Below are 23,176 nucleotides of genomic sequence, written 5' to 3'. Positions count from 1 at the left end.
CAACCACGTGGTCATGCCCAGTGGGGCTGTCAGTCTGTCGATGTGTTTGGCTCTGATGGTCCGCACTCAGCGTAACCCCAGAGCAGCCTCAATGTCACAAGCAGGTATCAACAGGCTGAGAAGGCCACTTGCAGGTGGTCAACAGGGAATGCCAGTGTCCCCGAAGGCTTGGATCCCTGATCCTTGCAGCCCAGCTGTGGCAGGTTCTGTGGGAGTGAGAGGGTGGACCCAGGGGTGGTGGTGTGAGTATGCAGCAAGGCCTGGCTCAGTGCCCTGGGCTGGGGGAGTGGCTGGGGAGGGGGCTAGGACTTGTTTCCATTGCTCCTAGACTGACAAAGGGGAAAGGTGTTACTGACAGCTGAGGGTGAGACGGGGAGGAAAGCAGCCAGGCTGGAGGAGCTGCGACACTGGATGGGCTCCCCAGAGGGTCCTAGAAGAAATTAGGTGAGGCCCCTGCAGTGAGCAGATGCCCATGACTGGTGGTACATCCTGTGAAGATCCTTGTCCTGGGCAGCGGGGACGAGGGAGGCCAGAGTCCAGACCTGCCCTTGAGCAGCTTCTATTTGCAGGTGAGTGGACAGTAAAGTGTTAAAGTGCATGTGGCAGGCACAGCGTGAAGCGGGGGTGGGGGGCTTGGGAAGAGGCAGCTCTGAGCCCAGGGCTGAGGTGGGAGCAAGGGTCCAATATGGGGCACAGACAACAGCCGGGCTGAGGTGGTGCCCCAAGCCGTGGGCATAGCTGTGCAAAGGCCCTGGAGCAGGACCATGTTGGAGGAACGGAGGGAGACCTGTGTGTGTGGAGCAGAATGAGCAAGGGGGAGAGAGGGAGGAGGGGAAGGAAAGAAAGGGACGGGGGAGGTCAGGCAGGGCCTGGGGGGCCGAGGAGAGGATTTGGGCCTTTACCCCCAGGGAGGTGGAACAGGACCAGGTTGCTGTGTGGAGACCTGGACACAGGTGGGAAGGGACCAGGGAGGAGGCTGTGCCCTGGCAGGTGCTGGCAGGACTATGGCCACAAGCCACTGGAGATGGTAAAAGACAGCCAGGTTCTAGATTTGTTAGTTTTTTTGCGTGTGGTGAAATGTGTGTAACATATTAAGGTGTACAATTTAGTATGTTTTTAGTATGTGTACTCTGTTGTGCTACCATCATCACTGTTCAGTTCCAGAATTTACATTCCTGAAAAGAAGCCCCATCCCCATCAGCAGTCACCCCCCCCCTTCCCCCTCCCCAGCCCCTGACCACCAGGAACCCACTCTCTGTGTCTGTGGATCAGCCTGTTCTGGATGTTTCCCATCAGTGGAGTCACATCCTGTGTGCCCGTCTGTGTCTGCCTCTCTCACTGAGCGTCGTGTTTTTAGGGTCGTGTCAGTGTATCACTCCATTCTGTGTTGAGAAATGTTCCCCAGCACGGAAGGACCCTGCTTGGGGTTTCTCTTCTGCGGTTGGTGGGTGTTTGGGTTGCTTCCGCTCTGGCTGTGGTGGTGTGTGCTATTGTGAACACGGGTGTGCAGACTCTCAAACTGGGTAAAGGACTGGATGTGGGGAGAAGGTAGAGCTGAGATTGTGGAAGGGAAATTCAGAAAGTTGGTTCTGTTCCAAGATGCCCCTGTGGGGGTGTTGGGGGACAGAAAAGAGGCGGGTGGACCGAGCCCCGGGCAGGCCCCTCTCCTGAGGGAGGGAGGCAGTGGCTTGGATGGGGGCCAGTAGGCCCAGCTGTTGCCAGGACACTGGGGTGGCCTTTGTTGCTGTCAACAATGGCCCCACAGGACTTGGAGGCAGGAGCCCCCAGGCACGCAGAGGCAGACATGCAGACCCTGAGGCGGCAGGCTGCCTGGCCCTGTGTCCCCCGGGGGACCCTGGAAGTGGATTTTCCTCCGCCTCTCTACAGGTGAGCATGTGCTGCCCTGTGCCGCTCCCCGGGTTTGCTTCCCACCAGCCTCAGTCCTTCTCCATAAAGGCTCCCCTGTCCTAACCTGGCTGCTCCCTGCACCCATCCCCTCCCACCCGTGCCTGGCTTGGGACCTGGCAGGAGTTGATGCAGGTCACGTGGTGGTTCATACCTGCACAACACACACAGCGTGTGCACGCACACAGCCAGCAGAGCAGAGGGTCCTGTGAACCCCACACTGCTGGACCAGTCTCCATAAGGGGCACAGAATACACCCTCTTCCCCTCTCCCGGGGCTGAGGTCAAGACCAAGCTGTCTGTCTGCAGGGTTGGGGGCCTCTTGAGGCCACAAGGGGGCGCCTGTCCCCTGACCCTCTGGGCTCTGGGGGTGCAGGCGGTCTGTGGTATCCCTTGGCTTGTAAAGGCATAACCCACACTGCCTCTGCATCACGTGATCTTCTCCCCTGCCCGTCCAGATCCCCTGCCTTACTGGGAGTCTGCATCAGGGTCATGTTAGGGCCTCCCTGACCCAGCGTGACCCTTTTTTGGGCTGTGCTGGGTCTTAGTTGCTGCATGGGCTTCTCATTACAGCAGGTTCTTCTGCTGTGGAGCACATATTCAGGCTTCAGTAGTTGTGACTCCTGGGCTTGAAGGCACAGTCTCAGTAGGCACACAGGCTTTAGTTGCTTCACGGCATGTAGGATCTTTCTGGACCAGGGATTGCACACGTGTCTCCTACATTGGCACAGGTGGATTCTTTACCACTGAGCCCCCAGGGAAGCCCCACACCCTCTGGAGTTAATCTGCTAAGACCATATCTCCAAATAAGGTCATATTCAGAGATTCCAGGTGGACAGGAACTTGGGTGACACCTTCAACCCACTAGAAGATCCATTAATCATTAATAAACTATAATGGTATACTATCCAGCTTTACAAAAAAAGGGGAGCGAGTACCTTGGGTGCTGCATTTCCAAGAAAATTAAGAAAAGCTGTGCCACCTCAATTGAAGCAGGGTCCCACAGGTGTGCAGTGGGACACGGGTGCATGCACAGACTGCTGCTGCAAGGGAATGGACAGCAATGAGTACAGGACTGCTGTGAGGGCTGGGGAATAATGGGGGGTCAGGGCTGGCATGGGAGATGAATTTTTTTCAGTGCTCTATTTAAACACTGGGCTTCCCTGGTGACTGAGGTGGTAAAGCATCTACCTGCAATGCAAGAGACCTGGGTTCCATCCCTCGGTTAGGAAGATCCCCTGGAAGAGGGCATGGCAACCCACTCCAATATTCTTGCCTGGAGAATCCCCATGGACAGAGGAGCCTGGCGAGCTACAGTCCATGGGGTCACAAAGAGTCAGACACGACTGAGCAACTAGGCACAACACGTTTATTTAAATGCCAGTAGGTCTCTCGATTCTAGACCGAGAAGGCTTCATTTATTAGGGAAAAAACATTTTTCTTTCAGCTGTAATGCAGTGTTTTTATTTTTTGAGGTAATAATTGACACAGACACTTTTCATTGTGTGTTGTTTTAGACTGTTTAAATTCCTTTCCACAAACCACGTGCGCTTTGTGGTTTCAGTTCATTTTGTAGCTCAAAAGGGTAGGGCCTGCCAGAGGGTCCCGCAACTCCCCTCCCTGCAAGCAGCAAACCCAGCCCATGGCCACTTCCCAAGACCTGTGCCCCAAATACAGCAGGCCACGCTCTCCTCTTTCTAGTTTGCCCTGTGGGGTGAGAACCCCAAGCAGGCACATAGGAGATGGTTTAGTCAGCAGCCCTGCTGGCACCATCTTGGGGTCACAGCCTCATTCCCTGGGGCACCCACGTCCCTGGAGCTAGACTGCCAGGTCACCGCAGGTGCCCACCTCTGTCCTTTGGGCAGTGGTGCTGCTGGGATGTTTGGAAGGGGAGCTTTAGTTTTAATGATGCCTCCTTGAGGTTTTAGTGTCACCATCAGCATATTTCCACTTCCCCCGGCTCTGCCAGCCTCAGTTCTTACATGTTCCCCCGCTGCCCCACGACCTTTACACGAGCTGCTCGCCTCACATCACTGTTACCTCCTCCTCCGGGAAGCCCTCCTGAGATGCTAGCCTGGGAGAGGCTCTGTACCAGAGGCCCCTGGAACAGGAGGCATAGGTGCTTCTTTAAATGTGAGCCAGTCTTAGCACCTAGGTGCTCCTGGGGACTTGGAGGAATGGTGAGGGCACTTCCTGGGAGCCTGGGCCCCTCCACACGTTTTCCCTGGATCCCCAGCCCATGGCTCCCAGGCCAGACCAGTGACAGGTAAACCTGGGCCACTCACTCAGCTGTAGCTGTGACCACTTCCAGTACACTTCCAGGCCAGGGTAGCTTCCTGGAGGAAAGGGCCTGCAGGTCTGTGAGGTTGGACAAGGGACTTGGTAGAGGCAAGAAAAGCAGAAAAGGTGAAGAAACATTTAAGAGGCTCCTGGGGGTCGGGGAGGATGGGGTAGGGAGGAGGGGCTACGGGGGCAGCCTCCCGCACCTCTGACAGGGCCTCTGCCTCTGCACCGAGATGCCAGCAAAGAGGAGAGAGGCCCAGGGAGGGCAGGGGGGCTGCAAGCTCAGTCTTTCTCCTCCCGCCCCCTGCCCACAGCGATGACTACCTGTCCCAGGAGGGGCCCCGCTGGACTCCGGCCATCAAACAGGCCACGCGCTGGAAGTACACGCCCATGGGACGCGACGCGGCCGGCCAGCTGTGGTACACGGGCCTGACCAACTCGGACTCCCGGGAAGCCTGGTACACGCTCCCGCGGGCTCCGGACAGCCCGTACCGTGAGGCTTATGCCCGCTGGCACGGGTGCTATGACCACCGGGAGCGCAGCCTGCCCTCGGGTGAGCTCCCGCCCCTACCTTCCCCCACCGTCCCCAGGCCTGGAAAACAGGTGGGGCCGGAGGTGTGGAGCTGACCCCAACCCCCACCCCGCAGCCTACACCCAGCGTCTGCGGGAGACGGCCTGGTACGACCCCATCATCCCCGCCCAGTACACAGACCCCAGCACTCGGTGGGGAAGCGTGCTGTGGAAGGACAGGCCCATCAGGGGCAAAGAATTCGGTGAGGCGGGGGGCAGGGGGCGGGGCTCGGGGCGGGACCGCCCGGGGGCGGGGCCAGCCGTGACCCGAGTCCTGGCCCCGCCCCACAGCCATCAACAGGCACCGTTTCGGGGTGGAACCGCTATGGCGGGCGTCTGACTACGTGCGGTACCTGTCAGCGCCCCAGCGCCCGCGCTACACCGCCCAGAACTACCGGCAGTGGGGCCTGGAACCCTACTGTCCCGCCACCAACCAGCGGCCCCCGCCTGTCTATACACCCAGTCACTGATAAAGATCGTGCTGCTGCCCGAGGCGGCTCTGCAGGGGTGCAGGCGCCACCACTCCCACCCGCCCTGGGCGTCCGTCCACCTCTGGGGCCGAGGCCTGGGGGCAGTCAGATAAAGGGAGACCTTGGTGACCAAACTCGAGGCAGGGGCAGACAGACGCCCACTCCGGCCCCGCCCTGGGCCCCAGGCAAACCGCCAAGGCAGAGAGTCCTGGCCCCAGGCAGCTCTTTATTCACGGTCAGCAGTGGCCTGGGCGCAGGGGATTGCACTCGGGGACCCCAGCCAGGCACGCGGATCCTCGACGCCTCCACGGCCAGGGTTTGGGCTCCTGGCAGGCTCAGCGACAGCTCTGTCCTCCAGGGCCTTCCAGCACCCAGGAAACCCTTGGCTGGCCAGGGCTGAGCTCCATGCAGCCCCTGGACCCAGGACCCTCATATCCGGCCCCACATAACACAAAGCACCTCTATCATCCAGACGGTGGGAGGTGGGTTAGAGTTGGCACTGCTGCTGCTGCTGCTAAGTCACTTCAGTCGTGTCCGACTCTGTGCGACCCCATAGACGGCAGCCCACCAGGCTCCCCGTCCTGGGATTCTCCAGGCAAGAACACTGGAGTGGGTTGCCATTTCCTTCTCCAATCCATGAAAGTGAAAAATGAAAGTGAAGTCGCTCAGTCGTGTCCAACCCTCAGCGACCCCATGGACTGCAGCCTACCAGGCTCCTCCATCCATGGGATTTTCAATACTTCAATACTCCTCCAGGCAGGAGTATTGGAAGAGTTGGCACTGGAGTACACCAAATCACAAGAATCCCACCAGCTCGGTGTCCTCCCCTTACCCCAGCAGGGATAAGCTGCTGGGACCTCACCCATCCTGACCTCCACCCACAGCCAGGCAGAGACAGGACAATGCAGGGGAGGGAGCGGAGGGGCTGCTCCAGGCCTCTGGGCATCAGATGTTCACAGTCGAGGTTAATTTACAAAGGGCAAGGGACCACCGAGTGGGGTCAGGGCTAGGCTCCAGGGTCCCCTGCAAGAAAAGCGGTGGGAGTGGGGTTGGGGGGATGGGCCGGCCAGTTCTGGCCCCGCTGTCCCAGACCTACCACCACCCAGGACTAGTTGGGGCTTTTGTGGGGTGGGGGCGCCTACGACTCACATCTCCGAAGGCGGATGGGCCAGACCAGGAGACTGCACAGAGCCATGGTGGCGGCCACGCCCACACCACCCGTCACGACCACCATCACCCAGTGGTAGAAAGCCACACAGGCTTTGCAGCAGAGCTCCAAGCTGGGGAGGAGCAAGAGGGAGTGAGAGTTATCACTAGGTACCCTCCGGCTCCAGGCTGGACCTCCTACTCCTCTCAGCTGGTGCCCAAGCTTTCCTGGCACTCAGGCCAGGGCCAGGGGTCACCCTCCACCCCCTTATCCCCTCCAGCATCTGATACCTCACCCAATAAGGTCAGCTCTGCCTTCAAAGTCTATCCCAGACTCCCCATTTGTCCTCCCTCAGGACCCCCAACCCAGTCCAGCCCAGCACCACCCCCACCACCCTACACCCTAGTCCCCTCCCGTTCCCTCCTTCACTGCCCCATCTGTCCTCCCAGCAGCCACTAGAGGGCTCAGTGAGCAACTGAGTCAGGCCCACCCCTCCTCTGCCCACAGGGCTCAGAGCCACCCCCACCCCAGCCCCCTACTCCTGCAGTCATCCTCCCCTGCTTCTGCCCCTGCACGACCTGCACCATCCCCTCCCTGCCCTGGCCTCCTCACTCTCCAGACACCCAGGCCTTCTCCACTGTTCTTTCAACACACCAGGCCTGGTCCTGCCTCAGGGCCTTTGCACAGGCTCTTCCTCTCCATTTACCTAGAAATCCCTGACATCCACCATGTCTCGGATCCCATGTCACCTCAAGGAAGCCCTTCCTGACCTCTTTCCCTAGTGGGCCTCCCTAAGTAGTGTCCTTCACGCCCTCATACATATTTATTCATTGGATAGTACTGTGCCTGGAACCCTAAGGCCTAAGGATCTGAATGACAGGGATTCCAGGCTTTCCCACTGCCCTGTCCACTCCCATCATCCAACCCATCTTTGTGTTGTCAGCGCCCAGCACAGGACACACTGTCCACTCTGAATAAATGGGTGCTGGAAATGGGGAATAACCTGGTCTCCCTGACTTTGAGGCCACCACCACTGTATTGGGATCTTCTGTCAGTCATGGAATCCATAGTCTGCGGGCAGTGCCTGGCATACAACACAGGCTTGGCACACCTTACTAGACATGACGATGGTTGGATAAGGTACTCACGAGCAGGGGTGCAGGCTCTGGATGGCCATAACTGCCAGCCCATTGGCCACCTTGTCCGAGAAGCTCATGGCGCCATACACGAAGGCTCCACTGTGCTAGGGGGACACAGGCAGGGGGGTCAGCACCCCAGGCCTCGGCCCCAGTCCCCAACCTCGACTTGGCCCCACTCAGCAGCCCTACCGTGTGAGGACCGATGAGGTCAGCCGTCATGGCCAATGAGGTGACAAGGATGGTGGCACAGCCCATGCCCAGCAACACAGCCGCCACATACACAGCCATGCCCAGCTCCTCTGCCAGCGCCACCCAGGCTGCAAAGGCCAGAATCACCAGAAGGCCCACGAAGTAGGTCATCTGCAGAGCACCCAGCCCGGCGTCAGGCCCACCTCATTGGGCAGGCCTGAGCCAGACACCAGCCCTTTCTGGTCTCTAATCCGGCCCCCAGCCCCAGCAAACAAGAGGACTGAGTTGGGTCATCCCTAAGGAGCCCCCACTCTGACCTCAGAGAATTCCGAGGTTCTGAGCCTGCTGATACTGAGTGATCCATGGAGCGCATGTTCTACAGCTAAGCTGTCTGTCATGGCTGCCACTAGAGACTGGTGGCTACTCATGTCTCAACACGAGTTAATAAAGGAAATCAAGTGAAGTGTTTGGTTCCTCAGTCATACCCACTACCCCCACTCCTGACCTCTAGAGGGCTGTGGGTGGTCACAGTGTGCTCAAAGCCCAGGTTCTACAACTCGTTTCCCATCTTGGGGTTCCTGTAGGATGTGGGTGCTCTGTCCGTAGTTGCCAAGGTTCTGGGGGCACCCCCCTCCCCACCTTCCCACTCACATTCCTCCCGATGCACTTGTTCACTGGCTTCATGAGGAAGGAGGAGCAGAAACCGCTAAGGTACATCACCAGCGGGATGGTGGCGATGAACCTCTGTGGGGTGGAGAGGGCGCAAGCACGTCGGGCCTGGCTCAGCAGGCGCAGGGACCCCTGCCCCAGCCTGCCCACCCGGCTCACCTTGGGCAGGTGGAGGGAGTAGGTGAGGTACATGGCTATGTACGTCTGGGACAGGTTCACAATGAGCCTCGTGCTCATGTACAGCAGGCCAACCTAGGAACACACAGAGCATGGGGCAGGGGGGCAGGGCTGCAAGTCAGGATGAGTCACCCTGTAGCTCGCCACCCTGCAGCTGGCACCTGACCATTAGTAGTGACCGCCTAGCTGGTCAGGTGGAGAAGATGGCAGGGATCTATTAGTAATGTCTGTCCTGGGTGTGGACTTGGGAAGGGGTACATTTCCTCTAGTGTCTGCCATCTCTGCCTGCAGCCCGGCACAGTGAGGGCCCTGGTGGGGGAGGAGCATCAACCCCAACCTTGTTTGACCCCCCTCTCCCCGCTGTCATACCTGATAAAAGGCTGGCTCCCGAAGCCAGTGTTTCCAGAGCAGCAAGGGCTGGGTGGTAGAGGGAGCCAACAGGGGGCTGTGTTCACCGGGCTCCTCCACCTGCCGCCGGCGCCCTTCCCTGGTGCCCAGGTGGAACAGCAGTGAGAAGACAGCTCCGACACCCACCACCAGCAGGGAGAGATTCTGGGGACCGGGTAGGAGAGGGGTCAGCAGTGACACTTGGCCCCAACCCTAAGTTCAGGACCTTGGGAGCACCCCTCCCAGCCCCCACAGCTCACCCGGAACACTGGCACATCCTGGACCCCCAGCTGGTCGCTGACATCCTCAGTGGGGCCGGTGTGGGGAGAGCCCTGCAGGTGTAGCAGAAGCCAGGCAGCTCCATAGACGGTGATGTTGGCCACCACAGTGAAGGCGTACCTGCGGGACAGTCAGGTCTCAGAGAGGCCACCCAGAAGCCACACAACCGCTTCCTTCCCAGGCGGTCACCCAGTCAGAGATGCTGGCCATGCCTGGGGAAGTCCTGGCCACATGATGTCAGCCACCAACACATCAGGTAGTCCCCGGAAATCCTCTGCTGGCCTCAGTTTCCCCAGCCTCCACGTTATCAGACTTCCTGCTCTGAACCAAGACTCCACCACGAGGTCCTGCAGGGCCGAGTCAGGGCTGCAACCCAGAGACCTGAGATACTCAGAAACCCTGGGCTTCAACTGGGCAGAGTCACCTGGGCCCGCACCTGCCTGTAGCCCCTGAGCCCTGTCCCCCAGGGCCTCACCAGATAAGGAGCCTCTGGGTCTCACTGGGACTCCGTTTCCCTTTCTGAAAGTTAAAACAAGAACACCCACAGAGTCACGAGGCAGGCTTGGTAAAGCTCTTGTGGGTAGAAAGCACCCGGAGCTTGACTTCTATGAGCCCAGCCCGCCCCCCGCAGCTGGGGCCTTTGGGGGCCCCGGTCATTGGGCAATCCCCCGATGCCGTTAGTGCCTGCAGCTCCCAGCCCTAATGGGGAACTGGGTTGTGGACAGGCGGGGCCTCATGACCAGCGTTCATGCCTGAACGTCCACCTGCAGGAGAGACATCCCTCCTGCCCAACAGTCACCTCCTGATGCCCGTTCCCCCGACACAGGCCCCGCTCTGCTCAAACCCTCTCCCTGGGTACATGTCAATCAACCTCCTGGGCTTGTTATGAGAATGAAAGATGGTTTGCTGTGCTCACACACAACAAGTGTTCTAAAGGGCTGCTGCTACCACCACACCTAGAATCGCCACCTTTAAGCAAGTCAGTGGATGAGCTGGGGGCCAGCTGTACCCACATGTGACAGGCAGGATGCTAAGATGCCCAGAGATCCCCCTGCCCTGCTTCCTCTCCATCTAACCTCCTCCCTTTGGGGAACGGAACCTATGAATACAATGGGATGTCAGGCCATGTTAAGATAACATCCTATGGCAAAGATCAAGGGATTGTGCAGATGTAATTAAGACAGACTATCCTTGGTGGGCCTCCTGGAGAAGGAAATGGCAACCCACTCCAGTATTCTTGCCTGGAAAATCCCATGGACAGAGGTGTCTGGTGGGCTACAGTTCATGGGGTCGCAAAGAGTTGGACACGACTGAACGACTGAGCACATCCTGGGTGGGCCTGATCTAATCCAGTGACCCTCAGAAAGAAGAAGGCTCACACACCGTCCCTGAGATCAGAGACTCTCATGCTGGCCACAAAGCAGCAGCAAACGCCAGGACGTCTAAAAGGACGCAAACACAGCAAATGATGACAACGTAAGCGGGGCAGAGGGACCTGAAACCGCAGCCAACACCTCAACTGCAGCCTCAAGCCTGAAGCTGAGAACCCAGCTAAGCTAAGCCAGACTCCTCACCTGCCAGAACTGTGAGGCAGTCCCGTATGTGCTGTCTGAAGCTGCTGATGTGGTGCTATTTGTTACGCGGCAACAGCTTAATGATACACTGATTGACGGATGTCCATTCTGGGGCTGAGACCCAGAGCCACACAGTCAAGCAGAGCTCAGATGTGATAGGTTGCCCTGGGCCCCCTGCCCCACCCTGCCCTGCCCCAAAGGTGGTACCTCAGAGCTGTGAGCTCCACCTTCTCGTGGTCGTTGGTGACGAGCTCTGGGATGAGGCTGAGGTGGGCGATTTGTGTAGCAGCCCAGCCGAACTGGAAGATCACAATGAAGGGCCCGTAGTAGAGGAGGGCGGCCCACTCAGGTGTGGCGGCCCCGCAGCCCAGGCAGGGGCTGAAGATGAAGGGGAAGGACAGCAAGACACAGATGGTGCCTGTGGACAAGCAGAATGGGGAGGGCACATCGCAGGCCTTCCCAACGGCCCTGGGCCCCCCAGGCAACCGGATGGGGCCAGACCCAGACACAGACACGGCTACACAGTGAGTGAGGGCCAGAGCCCCAGGCTCCCTGGGCTCACAGCCCTGTGACCGATTGGGAAACTAAGGCAGACAGATCAAGGGGTCCCCCTGAGGACACACACCCAAACAGGACAGAGGAGCTGGGCCTCCCCATCCAGGCTACCTGCCCCTTGTGTGCGGCGGGGAAGCACACAGAGGAGGTCACATGCCGAACCACGAGGGGGAAGGGGCAGCAATGGGGGGCCCCATGCCAGCTCAGGACTCCCCCAGCTCGCCCTCTAGGTGACAGCTCGAGAAACTGAAGCAGAGCTTGAGGCCATGCAGCAAGTTGAAAGAGCGCTGAGGGGTCCCCTGGGGAAGTGCCCACCACTTCCCCTTCCTGCCTCCCCACCAAGGAGGATTTTTCTTCCCAGTTCCTACCAGGTGATGCTGGGTGGGGCTGGTTGGACCCTGCCTTCCCTGAACCCTAGTGTCCCCATCAGAGCATGAGGGGGCCTCTTCCTGGAAAATACCCTAATTCCTCAGAACAAGCACAGGTCCTTCCCGAGGCCTCAGAGGCCCTGCTGACCTGCCCCGTACCCTCCCTGCCCTCCCCTCCTCCCCCCTCCTCCCCTCAGCTTGCTCTGCTCCAGGTACTGGGCCTCCAGCTGTTCCTCCTGCCCCAGGGCCTTGGCACCATCTGTGCCCTCTGCCTGGAATGCTTCTCCCCACGACATCTGAGCAAGACCCATTCCTCTCCATCCCTTGGGACTCAACTCAAATGTCACCTCCTCCAAAAAGCTGCCCCCTCCACCAGCTCCATTGCCAGCAGTCCCCTCCCCACCCTGACACTGTCTGAACCCTGCTTTCTCTCCTTCACATCCCTTAGCACTCACAGGAATTCTCTGTCTGCCTGTCTGTCTGAGGGTGGGTAACAGGTCTCTCCAAGTCACTTCTGTGTCCCTGGCACCCATTACAGAGCCTGGCACACCAAGATCTTTTCAATGAGTGAATAATAACAGTGGCCTCTGTTTACAGCCCAAAGCAGTACACGTTATTATTAACCCCATTTCCTGATGAGGAAACTGAGGCCCACAGAGTGAGCTACGGAACGAAGAGTCCAGCCCTCCACCCTTCTCCTCCCATCCCCGGAGGGCCTAGAGTCAGACTTCAGTTCTTCCTCTTTCCTGCCCTGGCTCCGGCTCCAGAGGTGACCTCATCCCCCAGACCCTGGGCCTGCCCCCGCAGTCCAGGGATTGGGAACTGAAACCCAAACCACCCTCACTATTTCTCTGGAACTGGTGCCTGGGAGGGGCACCCCGGGCCCCTCCAGATGCCTGGAGGTCTGGCTGCCACTCAGGGCCAGACAGGAACTGTAGACTCTGGTCAGAAGAATGTGCTGCCGTGGCCGGACTCTACCCTGCCACTGCTCAGGTAGTTAACCATTGTCAGCGCCCCAGGCTGCCTGGCTGCGGAACTTTGGGAAGTGACTTTACATCTCTGGGCCTTTGCCTCCAGAAAAGGCAGCTAATGAAAATACCCCACAAGATGGGTGTGAGGATTAAGAGTTAATGAAATTGGGAGCTCCTACTACTCTGAGCCACTTCCTGTCTCAGCAACTTCAAAGCCATGAGACTTCACACCTTTGCAAATGCTGTTTCAACTACTTGGAATGCTGCCCCATAAACACACACTTCTATTCATCCTCCAAAACCCCCAAGCTAATGCCCCCTCCAGTGCTCTGCTTCTTCCTTATGAAGTCCAGTCTACCCACCTGCCCCAACCTGGACCCCACAGGAGTACCCATGTGCTCTCTGGGTCCTCCGTGGGCTAGAAGCGGAGCACAGATGCTCATTAAGGTGAACATCAAGTCCGTCCCCACTACCCACAGATTCAGGGGCAAAATAGAATGGAAGTGGGCACTGTGGCCAAGGTGACCTTTATTCAAGTCACCTTATCAAGCCTCACAAGGGGCCACCCTGGCTTCCTCTCCCCACAGATCTTCCTGGATCTTCCTATGTGCTAACCCCAAGGCAGGGGGAGGGTGCAGGGAGATGCCTTGATATCTGGTTGGGGCACCATGCCCCACACCTGTTTTGCCTATACACAAAGCCTTCAGTTTAGGAGACTTAGATTTTGGTCTGGGGTCAGGTGAGACCCTCACTGAAGCTCAGCCCTCTGATTACAAAAGGGGAAGTCGTTTTTTTAGTAGCGCTGCTACTAGGTCCCATTCCAGGGCCCTGGCACAGGCAGCATCCACTGCCAGGGCCACCTACCCACCGCAGGCTCCGTCTCCTTAGAAGGGTCTCGTCTGTCCATCCCAGAAAACAAAAAGAGTCCTCACACCTCTTTGGCCCAGGAACGACCTGTTTGGTGTGTGTGTCAACAAGTCTACCTAACTATTATGAACAAAATTGCATTAGAGATTGTGGGTTTGGCTCTGTAAGCGATCCCAATGTGAGCCCGTGGAGGGACACCTCCATCTGCGGTCTGAGTCACCTGCCTCTACCTGCTCCCCTCCCTGGCTGCTTGTCTAACAGCCTGAGCGTGCTCAGTGTCTAAGAAACCTGAAATCCAGCCCTAAGCCGCTGCAGACACAGCAAAGCCGGCCACCTGCAGGCAACCTGGAGGTCTGCTGAACCTTGCAAATATGTCACTCACAAGGGCCCAGGGCAAATAACTGCCTCTTCAGTCACTGTTTCCAGGGGGCAGGGAGATACTAGCTGGCCCTCCTGGCACTTGAAAAGCTACCACCCTGAATTCTCATAAGTGGCAGGATTCCTGGCTTTGCTTTCTGAAATGCCTGGCGTGCCCCAAGTGCCAGGATGTGGCTAGTACTTCTGCCAGGGAGAGAACAGTAGGCAAAGTGGCCCGCAGCTAATCTCAGGGCCCAGGGTCCAGGCGGGCAGAGGAGGGACTCTAGGAGCTGGGCCTTATCAGGGGTGTGCACTGGGGAGGGTACTCCCAGCCCTGTGATACCTACCTCCTCCCCTCTCAGACAGCCCTCTAGTCCAGGCAACTCCCCCAGAAGGAACAGAGGGTAACCCCATAACCTTCTCTGCAGAACCCCATCCCATCAGCGGGACAAGCACAGAATCCTGACCTTTCTGGCTCACCCAGCCCACAACCCAGTTCCCAGGGCAGCTCCCCAAAGTCACCAATTGCCACGTTGCCCAAGATGGGGCAGAAGACATATGGACAAAGTGCACTGAGGGGACAGAGAGCAACACGGGGTTCTAGGCAACCTAACTCTGAGCTGCCATCGGTGGTCACTCTCATACAGACAGAGAAGTCAGGCCAGACCAGACAGACTGACAGTGGAGGCACTGGCAGGAAGATCCAACCCAGAGAGGGTTCAGGGTGCCCCTGAGCGTCAGACAGATGAAGAAAAGTGACCCTAGAGGGTCACACCCAGAGTCACATGGAGGAGGCTCCACGGGTCACCCAGCAGCCATCAGACAGACAGACAAAGACTACAGAGCAGTCAAGTGGACCGATGGGAAGGTTCATGGGCTGCGCAGATAGAGGACTGAGCAGTGGGACAGAGGGGCCGGCAGTCGGATGAGGGAGGCCGGACTGGGGCTTACCGACCAGGTGCCAGGCCTTGCGCGGGCCGAAGCGGGCGCAGCGGCCTGCGGCGCGGTCAGCCTCGAAGCCCACCAGGGGTGTGCACAGCCCGTCGGCCACCTGGCCGAGCAGTAGCAGCAGGCCGGCGCCGCGCGAGCTGTAGGCGCGCACCGAGTGCAGGTAGAGCAGCAGGTAGGTGAACCACATGGACGCGCATAGGTCATTGAGGAAGTGGCCCACAGCGTAGCTCAGCCGCGCGACCAGGGACAGCGGTGGCAGGGGCGCTCCGGCTCCGGCCGCCGGGGGCACCGGGCCCATGGCGGCGCTCCGGGCTCGGCCCGTCCGTCCGGCGCTGGCAGATTGTACCCCCGAGCCGGGATCTCCGCGTCCAGTTCTCCCAGGGGCGCCTCTCCTCCGCCCCACCCCGCCGAGCGCTTTTGCAGCGGTGGTGCTGGTGGACCCGGGACAACCTCGGGTGGGGAGGGGAATCTCGGGAGCGGCGTCCACTCTCGCCAATCGGAGCCGCACGCCGGAGAAGGCAAGCCAATCATCACGAAGGGAGGGCGTGGCCCGGGGGGCAAATAGGTTCTCGACGCCGGGTGCCAGCGGGTTCAGCCCCGCCGGGGCTGCTGGGTCCTAGCGCCCACCGTTCCTATCATTGGTTTGCGGACCCCCTCCCACGCAGGTGGGGGGCGACGCCAAGGGCTCTCCTAATCAGACTCGCGCGTTAAGACCCATGCCGTTTCAGGCTGCCCGCAAATTTACGAGGCCTCTTGTGGGCCAAGGAGGACGGGGTGGGCTGGGGACGCGGATGGGTGGAAGAGCGGTCCGAGTCCGACCTCGCCTGGGGCCCGGTGATTTCCTGGCCTGGAGAGACCCAGTCCGACGCAGAGAGGACACATTAGTTCTAATTAATTAGTTATTAACGATAATGGGGATGATAAAAATATTAACACCAGCTGGCATTTATGAGCGCTGACCGTGCCAAGCGCCCACGTGGATTTTCTCCTCCCAGCAGAGCAGGAGGCGGAGCAAGTCTCCCATTTCACAAGCGAGACACCGCCTTGGGGCTCATCATGAGTCAGGTGCATGCGACTCCGAGGCCAGCGGTCTGGACCCCTCTCCATCCTCCTTCCAACGCCTTCCCCCACCCCCCACCCCCCGCACCCCTCGCCACGATTGGGTCATCGCGCACACAATTTCAAGTTCCTCCAAGCGTTTGGTGCAGTTCCCCCCGGCCTCCGGGTCTCCACCAGCAGTGGTTTAAAACCTGCACTCCGGAACCAGAGGCTGGGATCCAGGTCCGGCCCCATCCACTCCGCGCTCCTCCTGCTGGGACAAGTCCCATCTCTTCCTGGGACTCCCCAGCTCTAGAATGGATATGCTGTATGTTTAAAAGGATCTAAGCATCATGGGACTTCCCTGGTGGTCCAGTGGCTAAGACTCTGCCCTCCCAATGCAGGGGACCTGGGTTTGATCCCTGATCATAGAATTAGATGCTGCATGCCACAACTAAGACCTGGCCCAGCCAAATAAATAAGATAAAGTAAAAACTTTTAAAAAGAATATAAGCATCAGCACTTAATATTCTCAGCCAGAAAGCCTTTTCAGCACCCTCTCCTCCCAACTCAGTTATTACTCTGGGTTCCACAGTATCCTGCTCTCCCCTGCCCCATTTGTAACCCTTTGTCTTCCCCACTGGATGATGATCCCTGTGAATACACTCTTAGTCACTGGGTTGTCCCCAGTGATGCCTGGCACATAGTAGGAACTCAAGAAATATCTGTCAAATGATTGAGTAGTGGACATATAGGCAAAGAATCAGAAATGCAGAAAAATGCAGACAGAAATTGGGAACCAGAGGGGAACCCAATTATAAACTTAAAGTTCAGGGGACTTACCTGGTGGTCCAGTGGTTAAGACCCAGCGCTTCCACTACATAGGTTGTGGATTTGACCCCTGGACAGGGAACTAGGATCCCCCATGCTGGAAAAAGAAGAAAAAGCAAAAGGTAAACTTGAGGCTCAAGCAACCCAAGGGGTGCCCAGCCCAGACTTTGACACTGATAAGGACCAACTACTGCCACACACATTTTTTCATGGAGAGGAGCTGAAATGGGTGTGAATGGGAAATAGTGGCTTCAAGAGAGATAGCCTGGTAGAAAAACAGAGGAGATAGGGGTAGACCCAGATCTCTGATAAACTGATAAGAAGAGATCAGAGAACCACATTTCCTCCCGGCCAAGGTTGCTTCCTTTCAATTTCGGGGTTTTTTTTTCTTCAACTTTCGGCCACCCTCTGAGGCATGTGGAATCTTGGTTCTCCAACAGGGATTGAACTCGAGCCCCCTGCATAGAAGCGGGAAGTCTGAACCACTGGACCAGCAGGGAAGTCCCCAGAAGACGACTTTACCACTACCAGTGGACTTCTCTGGTGGTCCAGTGGTTAAGACTCCAAAGACTTAACGGTCCCAAGACTACATACTTCCACTGCTGGGGTGTGCTCAGTCACTCAGTCGCTCAGTCATTTTCCACTCTTTGTGACCCTGTGGACTGTAGCCCGCCAGGCTCCTCTGTCCATGGGATTTTTCAGGCAAGAATATTTGAGGGGGTTGCCATTTCCTCCTCCAGGGGATCTTCCCAACCCAGGGATTGAACCCAGGTTTCCTGAGTCTCCTGCATTGGCAGGCAGATTCTTTACCACTGAGCCACCTGAGAAGCCCCACTGCAGGGGGCATGCGTTCAGTCCCTGGTTGCGGGAATATCCCACATGCAGTGTAGCACTGCCAAACAAATAAATAAAATAAAAAATAAATACAACCCTATTAGCCTAAGCTTTTTATTTGCATTCCTCCTCTCTTTTCTTACCTCAACACTTCACACGCATTTTACAGATGAGAAAACTGAGGCTCAGACAGAAATTCCTTGCCAGAGGGCAAGCAGCTGACAAGAGGTGGATTCAAGATTCCAACTGAATTCCCTGTGACTTCCAATATCTTTGAGTTAATTACTCACTTTCAGGAGAGGTCTCACCTGTGGGTAAAAGATGGCTGAGTTTTCCCTCTTTTATCAGCCTCCTATGTGGATCAGGAACCCAAGGCATCAACCTGGCAGCCCCTGGGCACAGATCCAGCAGGGGGAGGAGGGGTCGTTTGGTGGAAGTACCAATACATCTCTCATCTCTGGGTTTTTGGCCTATTGAAGCCAGCTAGTACTTCTTGGGACTTCCCTGGTGACTCAGACAGTAAAGCGTCTGCCTACAATGAGGGAGACCGGGGTTCAATCCCTGGGTCAGGAAGATCTCCTGGAGAAGGGAATGGCAACCCACTCCAGTGTTCTTGCCTGGAGAATCCCAGGGGTGGCAGAGCCTGGTGGGCTGCCGTCTATGGGGTCACACAGAGTTGGACACAACTGAATCGACTTAGCAGCAGCAGCAGCAGCAGCAGCAGCAGCAGCAGCAGCAGTACTTCTCGGCCCTGACTCTGGCAAGTGTCAGTCCCTCACTTGTGACCGCATGGACTGTAGCCCACCAGGCTCCTCTGTCCATGGGATTCTCCAGGCAAGAATACTGGAGTGGGTTGCCATGCCCTTCTCCAAGGGTTCTTCCCCACCCAGGTATCACACCCGGTTTCCTGTATTGCAAGCAGATTCTTTTCGGTCTGAGCCACCAGGGAAGTTGACTCTGTGGGGATGGCAGGAACAAGACTGATCCTGACACTGGGGGAGCCAGAGAGCTGCCCCCGAGTATTGTCATTCATTCATTCATGAACTCATTACTTAATGAATGAACTCATTCAACTCACTGGATCTGGTCTCAGCCTGAGCAATGCTGGAGCCCCAAAGATTCTGAAGCCCCAATTCTAAGTGAGGGCAGAGCCGCATCCTCCAAACACCCCATAATCAGTGCTGGGACTGGAAGAATCAGACCAGGAAGGGTGACAGAATGTCAGAGGAGTTGGGACATTACCCTCAGGTCACTGAGCCACAGTAGAGTTCTGAAAAGGTGGGGAGAATCAGATTAAAAAGTCTATGGGGGGACTTCCCTGGTGGTCCAGTGGCTAAGAATCAGCCTGCCAACCCAGGGAACATGGGTTTGATCCCTGGTCTGGGAAGATCCCACATGTTATGGGGCAACTAAGCCAATGTGCCACAACTACTGAGTCCATATGCTCTAGAGCCCAGGAGCCACTGCAATGAGAAGGCTCAAGAGAAGCCACTGCAATGAGAAGGCCGCGCACAGAAACTAGAGAAAGTTCCCATGCAACAACGAAGGCCTAGCACAGCCCAAAAAAAAAAGCCTGTGGGGGTGGGAAAGGAGGTGAAGGTGGTTTATCCCAAATCAGGCCTCAGCTGCCTGGGTGGATACCAGCAGGGGGCACGTAGGCCCCCCTAATAAGGGGGATGGGGTCAGATTTGCTGGGAAGATCAGAGAAGGACATGCCTAGGGGAAGGGATGTCAGGAAGGACAGATAAATGCTGAACCCTTGGGTAGGACAAAAGAAAGGACAGACAGGCTTGTGTTCAGGAGCGATCCAGACATGCTTTGATGCCCCCAGAGCGTCCACAGCCGCCTCAGACGCCAGACCCGCGGCTCTCCTCCTCCAGCTGAGTATCGGATGACCTGGCAGCCCCCATCCAGCATCGGGCAGGTGCTTGCTTTGATCTTCTCTCTGACCTTTGAACTTCTCAGGTCAAAATGGGTGGGGGGTGGGCAGACACTCAGAGGGGGAAGGTTCTAACACTCAAAAAAAATTTCCTTACATCCCAGGGCCCACAGCCAAGATCAAACCAGGCAGTTTTGTGCAAGCTACGGGGTCATAGTTTCCCCTTTGTATAAAATGGAGGTGAGAGTGTGTATGATGCTCAGTTGTGTCCGACTCTGAGCCCGCCAGGCTCCTCTGTCCATGGGATTTTCCAGGCAAGAATACTGGAGTGGGTTGCCATGTCCTCCTCCAGGGGATCTTCTCAACCCAGGGATCGACCCCCATTTCCTGCAGCTCCTGCATTGTAGGCAGATTCTTTACCACTGAGCCACCAGGGAAGAGGAGCAACTCTGATTAGAGTTGTTGGGAGACCTTAGGGGGATCAGGCGGATAGAGCACTTTCTGGACCCTTGAGAAGGGTTTCCCAATCCTGTTCACAGCTTACACTTGGCACTGGATTATTCTTTGTGGTGGGGGCTGTCCTGGGATGACAGCACTTCTGGCCTTCACCGGGTAGATGCTAGGAGCAGCCCCACTAGCCCTAGACATGACAACCAAAAATGTCTCTAGACATCAGACCCCTGGGTGGGGGTGGGAGGGGCGCTGCATTACCCCTGGGTGGAAACCACGACACTAGAAAATTCTCTGTACCAGAGGCTTCAGTCTCCGTGGACAGGAGCAACCAATGCTTTATGGAGCACTGACCAGCCACGCCGGGTCGCGAGCACTGTGCTTGAATTAAACTCGTTAAATCCTTCTCACAACCTCATACAGGCAGACATGCTTATTAGCCCACTTTGCGGTGGGGCAAACTGAGGCACAGAGTGTTTGGTAAATTGCCCAAGTCACAGAGGTGGGCCTCAGCGCCACCTCCCTGAGCCCAGGAGAGTCCAGCAGCAGCGGTGTGTGTGTGGGGGGTGTCCCCTGCCCAAAAGACGGAGACCCCGTCCCCACACCCCTTCCTTCGGACAGCGGTTGCCTCTGCGTTTCGCTTTTGCCTCCTTGGCCCTTCATTGCCCACGACGGCAATCCCCTGAATTAAATTCACTCTGTAAAAGAGCCTAACGAAGGCGGGGATATCACGAGAGCGCCGACCGCATCCTGATCCTTCCTGGGGATGGAGAGAAATTGAACGGCCCGGGGCTGGCAAATAAGTATTAAAAACAAACGTAAACGCGGAGGCGTGGGTTAGGGAGATGACGTCTCTGGTTGTCCAGTGGTTGACTCTGCTCCCAATGCAGGGAATACGGGTTCTATCCCTGGTCGAGGAACTAAGATCCCGCATGCTGCACAGCGCAGCCCTGCAAAACAAAAACAAAACAAAACAAAAAGCCCCCCAAACGGTAACCCCGCCCCAACGCCTGCCTCGTCGATCAAGCCAAAGAGGCGGGGCTTGGAGGGCGGCGGTGGGAGGAACTACGCGTAACTTCATGTTTTCCTAGCTACGCTGGAAAAGGGGTCCAGACAGCTGGTTCGGAACGTTTGAAACAAAGGCGGCAATACAGTCGTATGAGGAAGAACCAGAAGTTGCCAGAGCTCGTTACACAGGCGGTGATGAGGTCCTGCTGTGGGAAATTACCCAGCCCCAGAGGCAGGGCTCTGGGCTTCACATATAAAGCCACTGGGCCAAAGGCTGCGGACTCGAGTTTGCAGAGGATGTTCACGGCGTGATTGATCATATGATCACAGGAAGCAAGCTGTGGGACTCCGCTGGCGGTCCAGTGGGTAAGACTGCAGGCTTCCACTGCAGGGGGGCACAGGCTCACTCCCTGGTCAGGGAACTCAAATCCTACATGCTTCTTGGTGTGGCAAAAAAAAAAGCAAGACGTGAGCTTACATTCCTTATAGGAGTGCATTCACACCCGTGTGTGTGTGTACGTGTTGTGTTTTGCTTTGTGCCCCCCAACCTTCCCAGGTGAAAGTCCTAATCCCCAGGACCTCAAATGTGACCTTATTTGGAGATGGAGTCATTGCAGATGTAATGAGTTAAGATGAGTCACAATTGGAGCAGGGTGGTTCCTAGTACAATACAACCCATGACCTAATAAAAAGGGGGAAATTTGGAAATACACACACGCCCAGGAACGTCATATAAATGTGAAGGTGGAGATGCAGTGATGCTTGTACAAGTCAAGGAAGGTTGCAGATGGCTAGGAGATGCCACAGAAGCTGGGAGAGCTCAGAGAGCATGGAACAGACTCACAGCCTCAGAAGGAACCAGTGCTGACCAAGCCCTTGATCTTGAACTTCTGGTCCCCATAACTCTGTTTTTTTTTTTTTCCCCACACTGCAAAGACATGCAGAGCTTCCCTGACCAGGGATCGAACCCATGCCTCCTTCAGTGGAAGCCCAGAGTCTTAACCACTGGATTGCCAGGGAAGTCCTTTTTACTTATTATTATTATTAGTTAATATTTTAACCATTTAAAAATTCTCTATTTCTGGCAGAGCTAGGTCTTCATTGCTGCATGAGCTTTCCTCCCATTTCCTCGATTGGGGGCTGCCCTTTGTTGCTGTGCGGGGGCTTCTCATTGCAGTGGCCTCTCATGGGCTTTAGGGCATTCGGCTTCAGGAGTCGTGGCTCCCAGGCTCTAGAGCACAGGCTCAGGAGTTGTGTTGCACTGGCTTAGTTGTTCTGAGGCATGTGGGATCTTCCTGAACCAGGAATGGAACCCGTGTCTCCTGCATTGGTTGTGGATTCTTTACCACTAAGCCACTGGGGAAGCCCCTATTATTATTTTTTAAAATAAATTTCAGTTGTTCAAGTCACCCAGTTTGTGGTGCCTTGTTCCTATAGCCCTAGGAGACTCACAGAGTATGTATGTGTATAGGTAGGTAGGAAAAGTTTTGGTAAGAAATGTGACAAGCTGATAAGGGGGAGTATGGTATGGGTCTGGTAGCCTTCACACACAACTTTAATTTGTACAAATGAATTTGCACATTGCTTGCATCATAAAATTAATTTCACAAAGACAGTTAAGTCATCCTTAATGGATCTTGTATTTCTCAGGCTACAAATTGGGGCCCTCTTCCTGGTTTCACACGATAAAAATTTCTAGGGACTTCCCTGGTGGTCCAGTGGTTAAGAACTCTTCTTCCAGTGGCAGGGGATGCTGGTTTGATCCCTGGTTGGGAAACTAAGATTCCACATTGTAGAGCAACTGGGCCTGGATGCCACAACTAAGATCCAATGCAGCCAAATAAATAAATAAATATATTTTTTACATTTCCAAATGGAGCATAGAAATGAATGCAAAGAAACTAACATGAAATTATATGAGGTTAGACAGCTAGAGTTCCTGGTTTTATTGAGAGCTAGGACTTGAGAGAAGTTTGTGGCTAAGGAAAAACCTATTTATACTTTGGGGGGCCAAAGTATCTGCTTTTAGATCAAAGAATGAAAGATGTAAAGTCAAACAGTAGAAATGCTGCTTCTTACATGTTGCTTCTTGGGGATGGGTGGGTGTCTGGATCACATGCACTGGAGTGGATGCAATGCCATTTGGATTCAAGACACTTTTCTTTTTCCCAGAAAATATCCACACAGCAAGGAATTTGTCCTGATGCCAAGGAGCTGCAAACTGCTTTCAAAATCGACATCAGTAAGTTGGGAGATTGGGATTGATATCTATATCACTA

The 23,176-nt window shown here is 56.2% G+C and overlaps 2 protein-coding genes across 3 annotated transcripts; one reads left to right on the top strand and one right to left on the bottom strand.

Moving 5' to 3' along the window:
* Window positions 1-19: 19 nt before the first annotated feature.
* Window positions 20-5,227, top strand: TEKTIP1 (tektin bundle interacting protein 1). Its single transcript, XM_005888316.3, has 4 exons — window positions 20-1,887; window positions 4,502-4,740; window positions 4,835-4,960; window positions 5,049-5,227. The coding sequence occupies exons 1-4, from the start codon at window positions 1,754-1,756 to the stop codon at window positions 5,225-5,227; spliced, it is 678 nt and encodes a 225-aa protein (XP_005888378.2). The 5' UTR covers window positions 20-1,753.
* Window positions 5,228-5,440: 213 nt separating this feature from the next.
* On the bottom strand, window positions 5,441-15,304 carry MFSD12 (major facilitator superfamily domain containing 12). Of its 2 annotated transcripts, none has more exons than XM_070373936.1 (10): window positions 14,858-15,304; window positions 10,996-11,206; window positions 9,196-9,334; window positions 8,918-9,100; window positions 8,531-8,623; window positions 8,354-8,446; window positions 7,703-7,873; window positions 7,523-7,612; window positions 6,377-6,507; window positions 5,441-6,250 (listed from the first exon to the last, which is right to left on the bottom strand). In XM_070373936.1, exons 1-10 carry the CDS (start codon window positions 15,153-15,155, stop codon window positions 6,193-6,195), a joined length of 1,467 nt encoding a protein of 488 aa, XP_070230037.1. In that variant the 5' UTR covers window positions 15,156-15,304; the 3' UTR covers window positions 5,441-6,192. The 2 variants fall into 2 exon arrangements, with proteins under 2 accessions (XP_070230037.1, XP_014336454.2); XM_014480968.2 differs by having other exon boundaries at window positions 7,523-7,617; window positions 14,858-15,302.
* Window positions 15,305-23,176: the final 7,872 nt, after the last annotated feature.

The sequence above is a fragment of the Bos mutus genome, chromosome 7 (assembly GCF_027580195.1).
Source record: "Bos mutus isolate GX-2022 chromosome 7, NWIPB_WYAK_1.1, whole genome shotgun sequence".
Classification (NCBI taxonomy): Eukaryota; Metazoa; Chordata; class Mammalia; order Artiodactyla; family Bovidae; genus Bos; species Bos mutus.
This window is presented reverse-complemented; position numbering and strand designations above follow the sequence as displayed.

Coding starts and splice junctions, on each gene's coding strand:
- TEKTIP1 (XM_005888316.3), top strand. CDS start 1,754: ATGGCCCCACAGGACTTGGAGGCAGGAGCCCCCAGGCACGCAGAGGCA. Junction 1,888..4,501: donor TTTCCTCCGCCTCTCTACAG/GTGAGCATGTGC, acceptor CCCTGCCCACAG/CGATGACTACCTGTCCCAGG. Junction 4,961..5,048: donor CATCAGGGGCAAAGAATTCG/GTGAGGCGGGGG, acceptor CCCGCCCCACAG/CCATCAACAGGCACCGTTTC.
- MFSD12 (XM_070373936.1), bottom strand. CDS start 15,155: ATGGGCCCGGTGCCCCCGGCGGCCGGAGCCGGAGCGCCCCTGCCACCG. Junction 9,335..10,995: donor GTGGAGCTCACAGCTCTGAG/GTACCACCTTTG, acceptor ACTGTCCCGCAG/GTACGCCTTCACTGTGGTGG. Junction 8,447..8,530: donor ACTCCCTCCACCTGCCCAAG/GTGAGCCGGGTG, acceptor TCCACCCCACAG/AGGTTCATCGCCACCATCCC.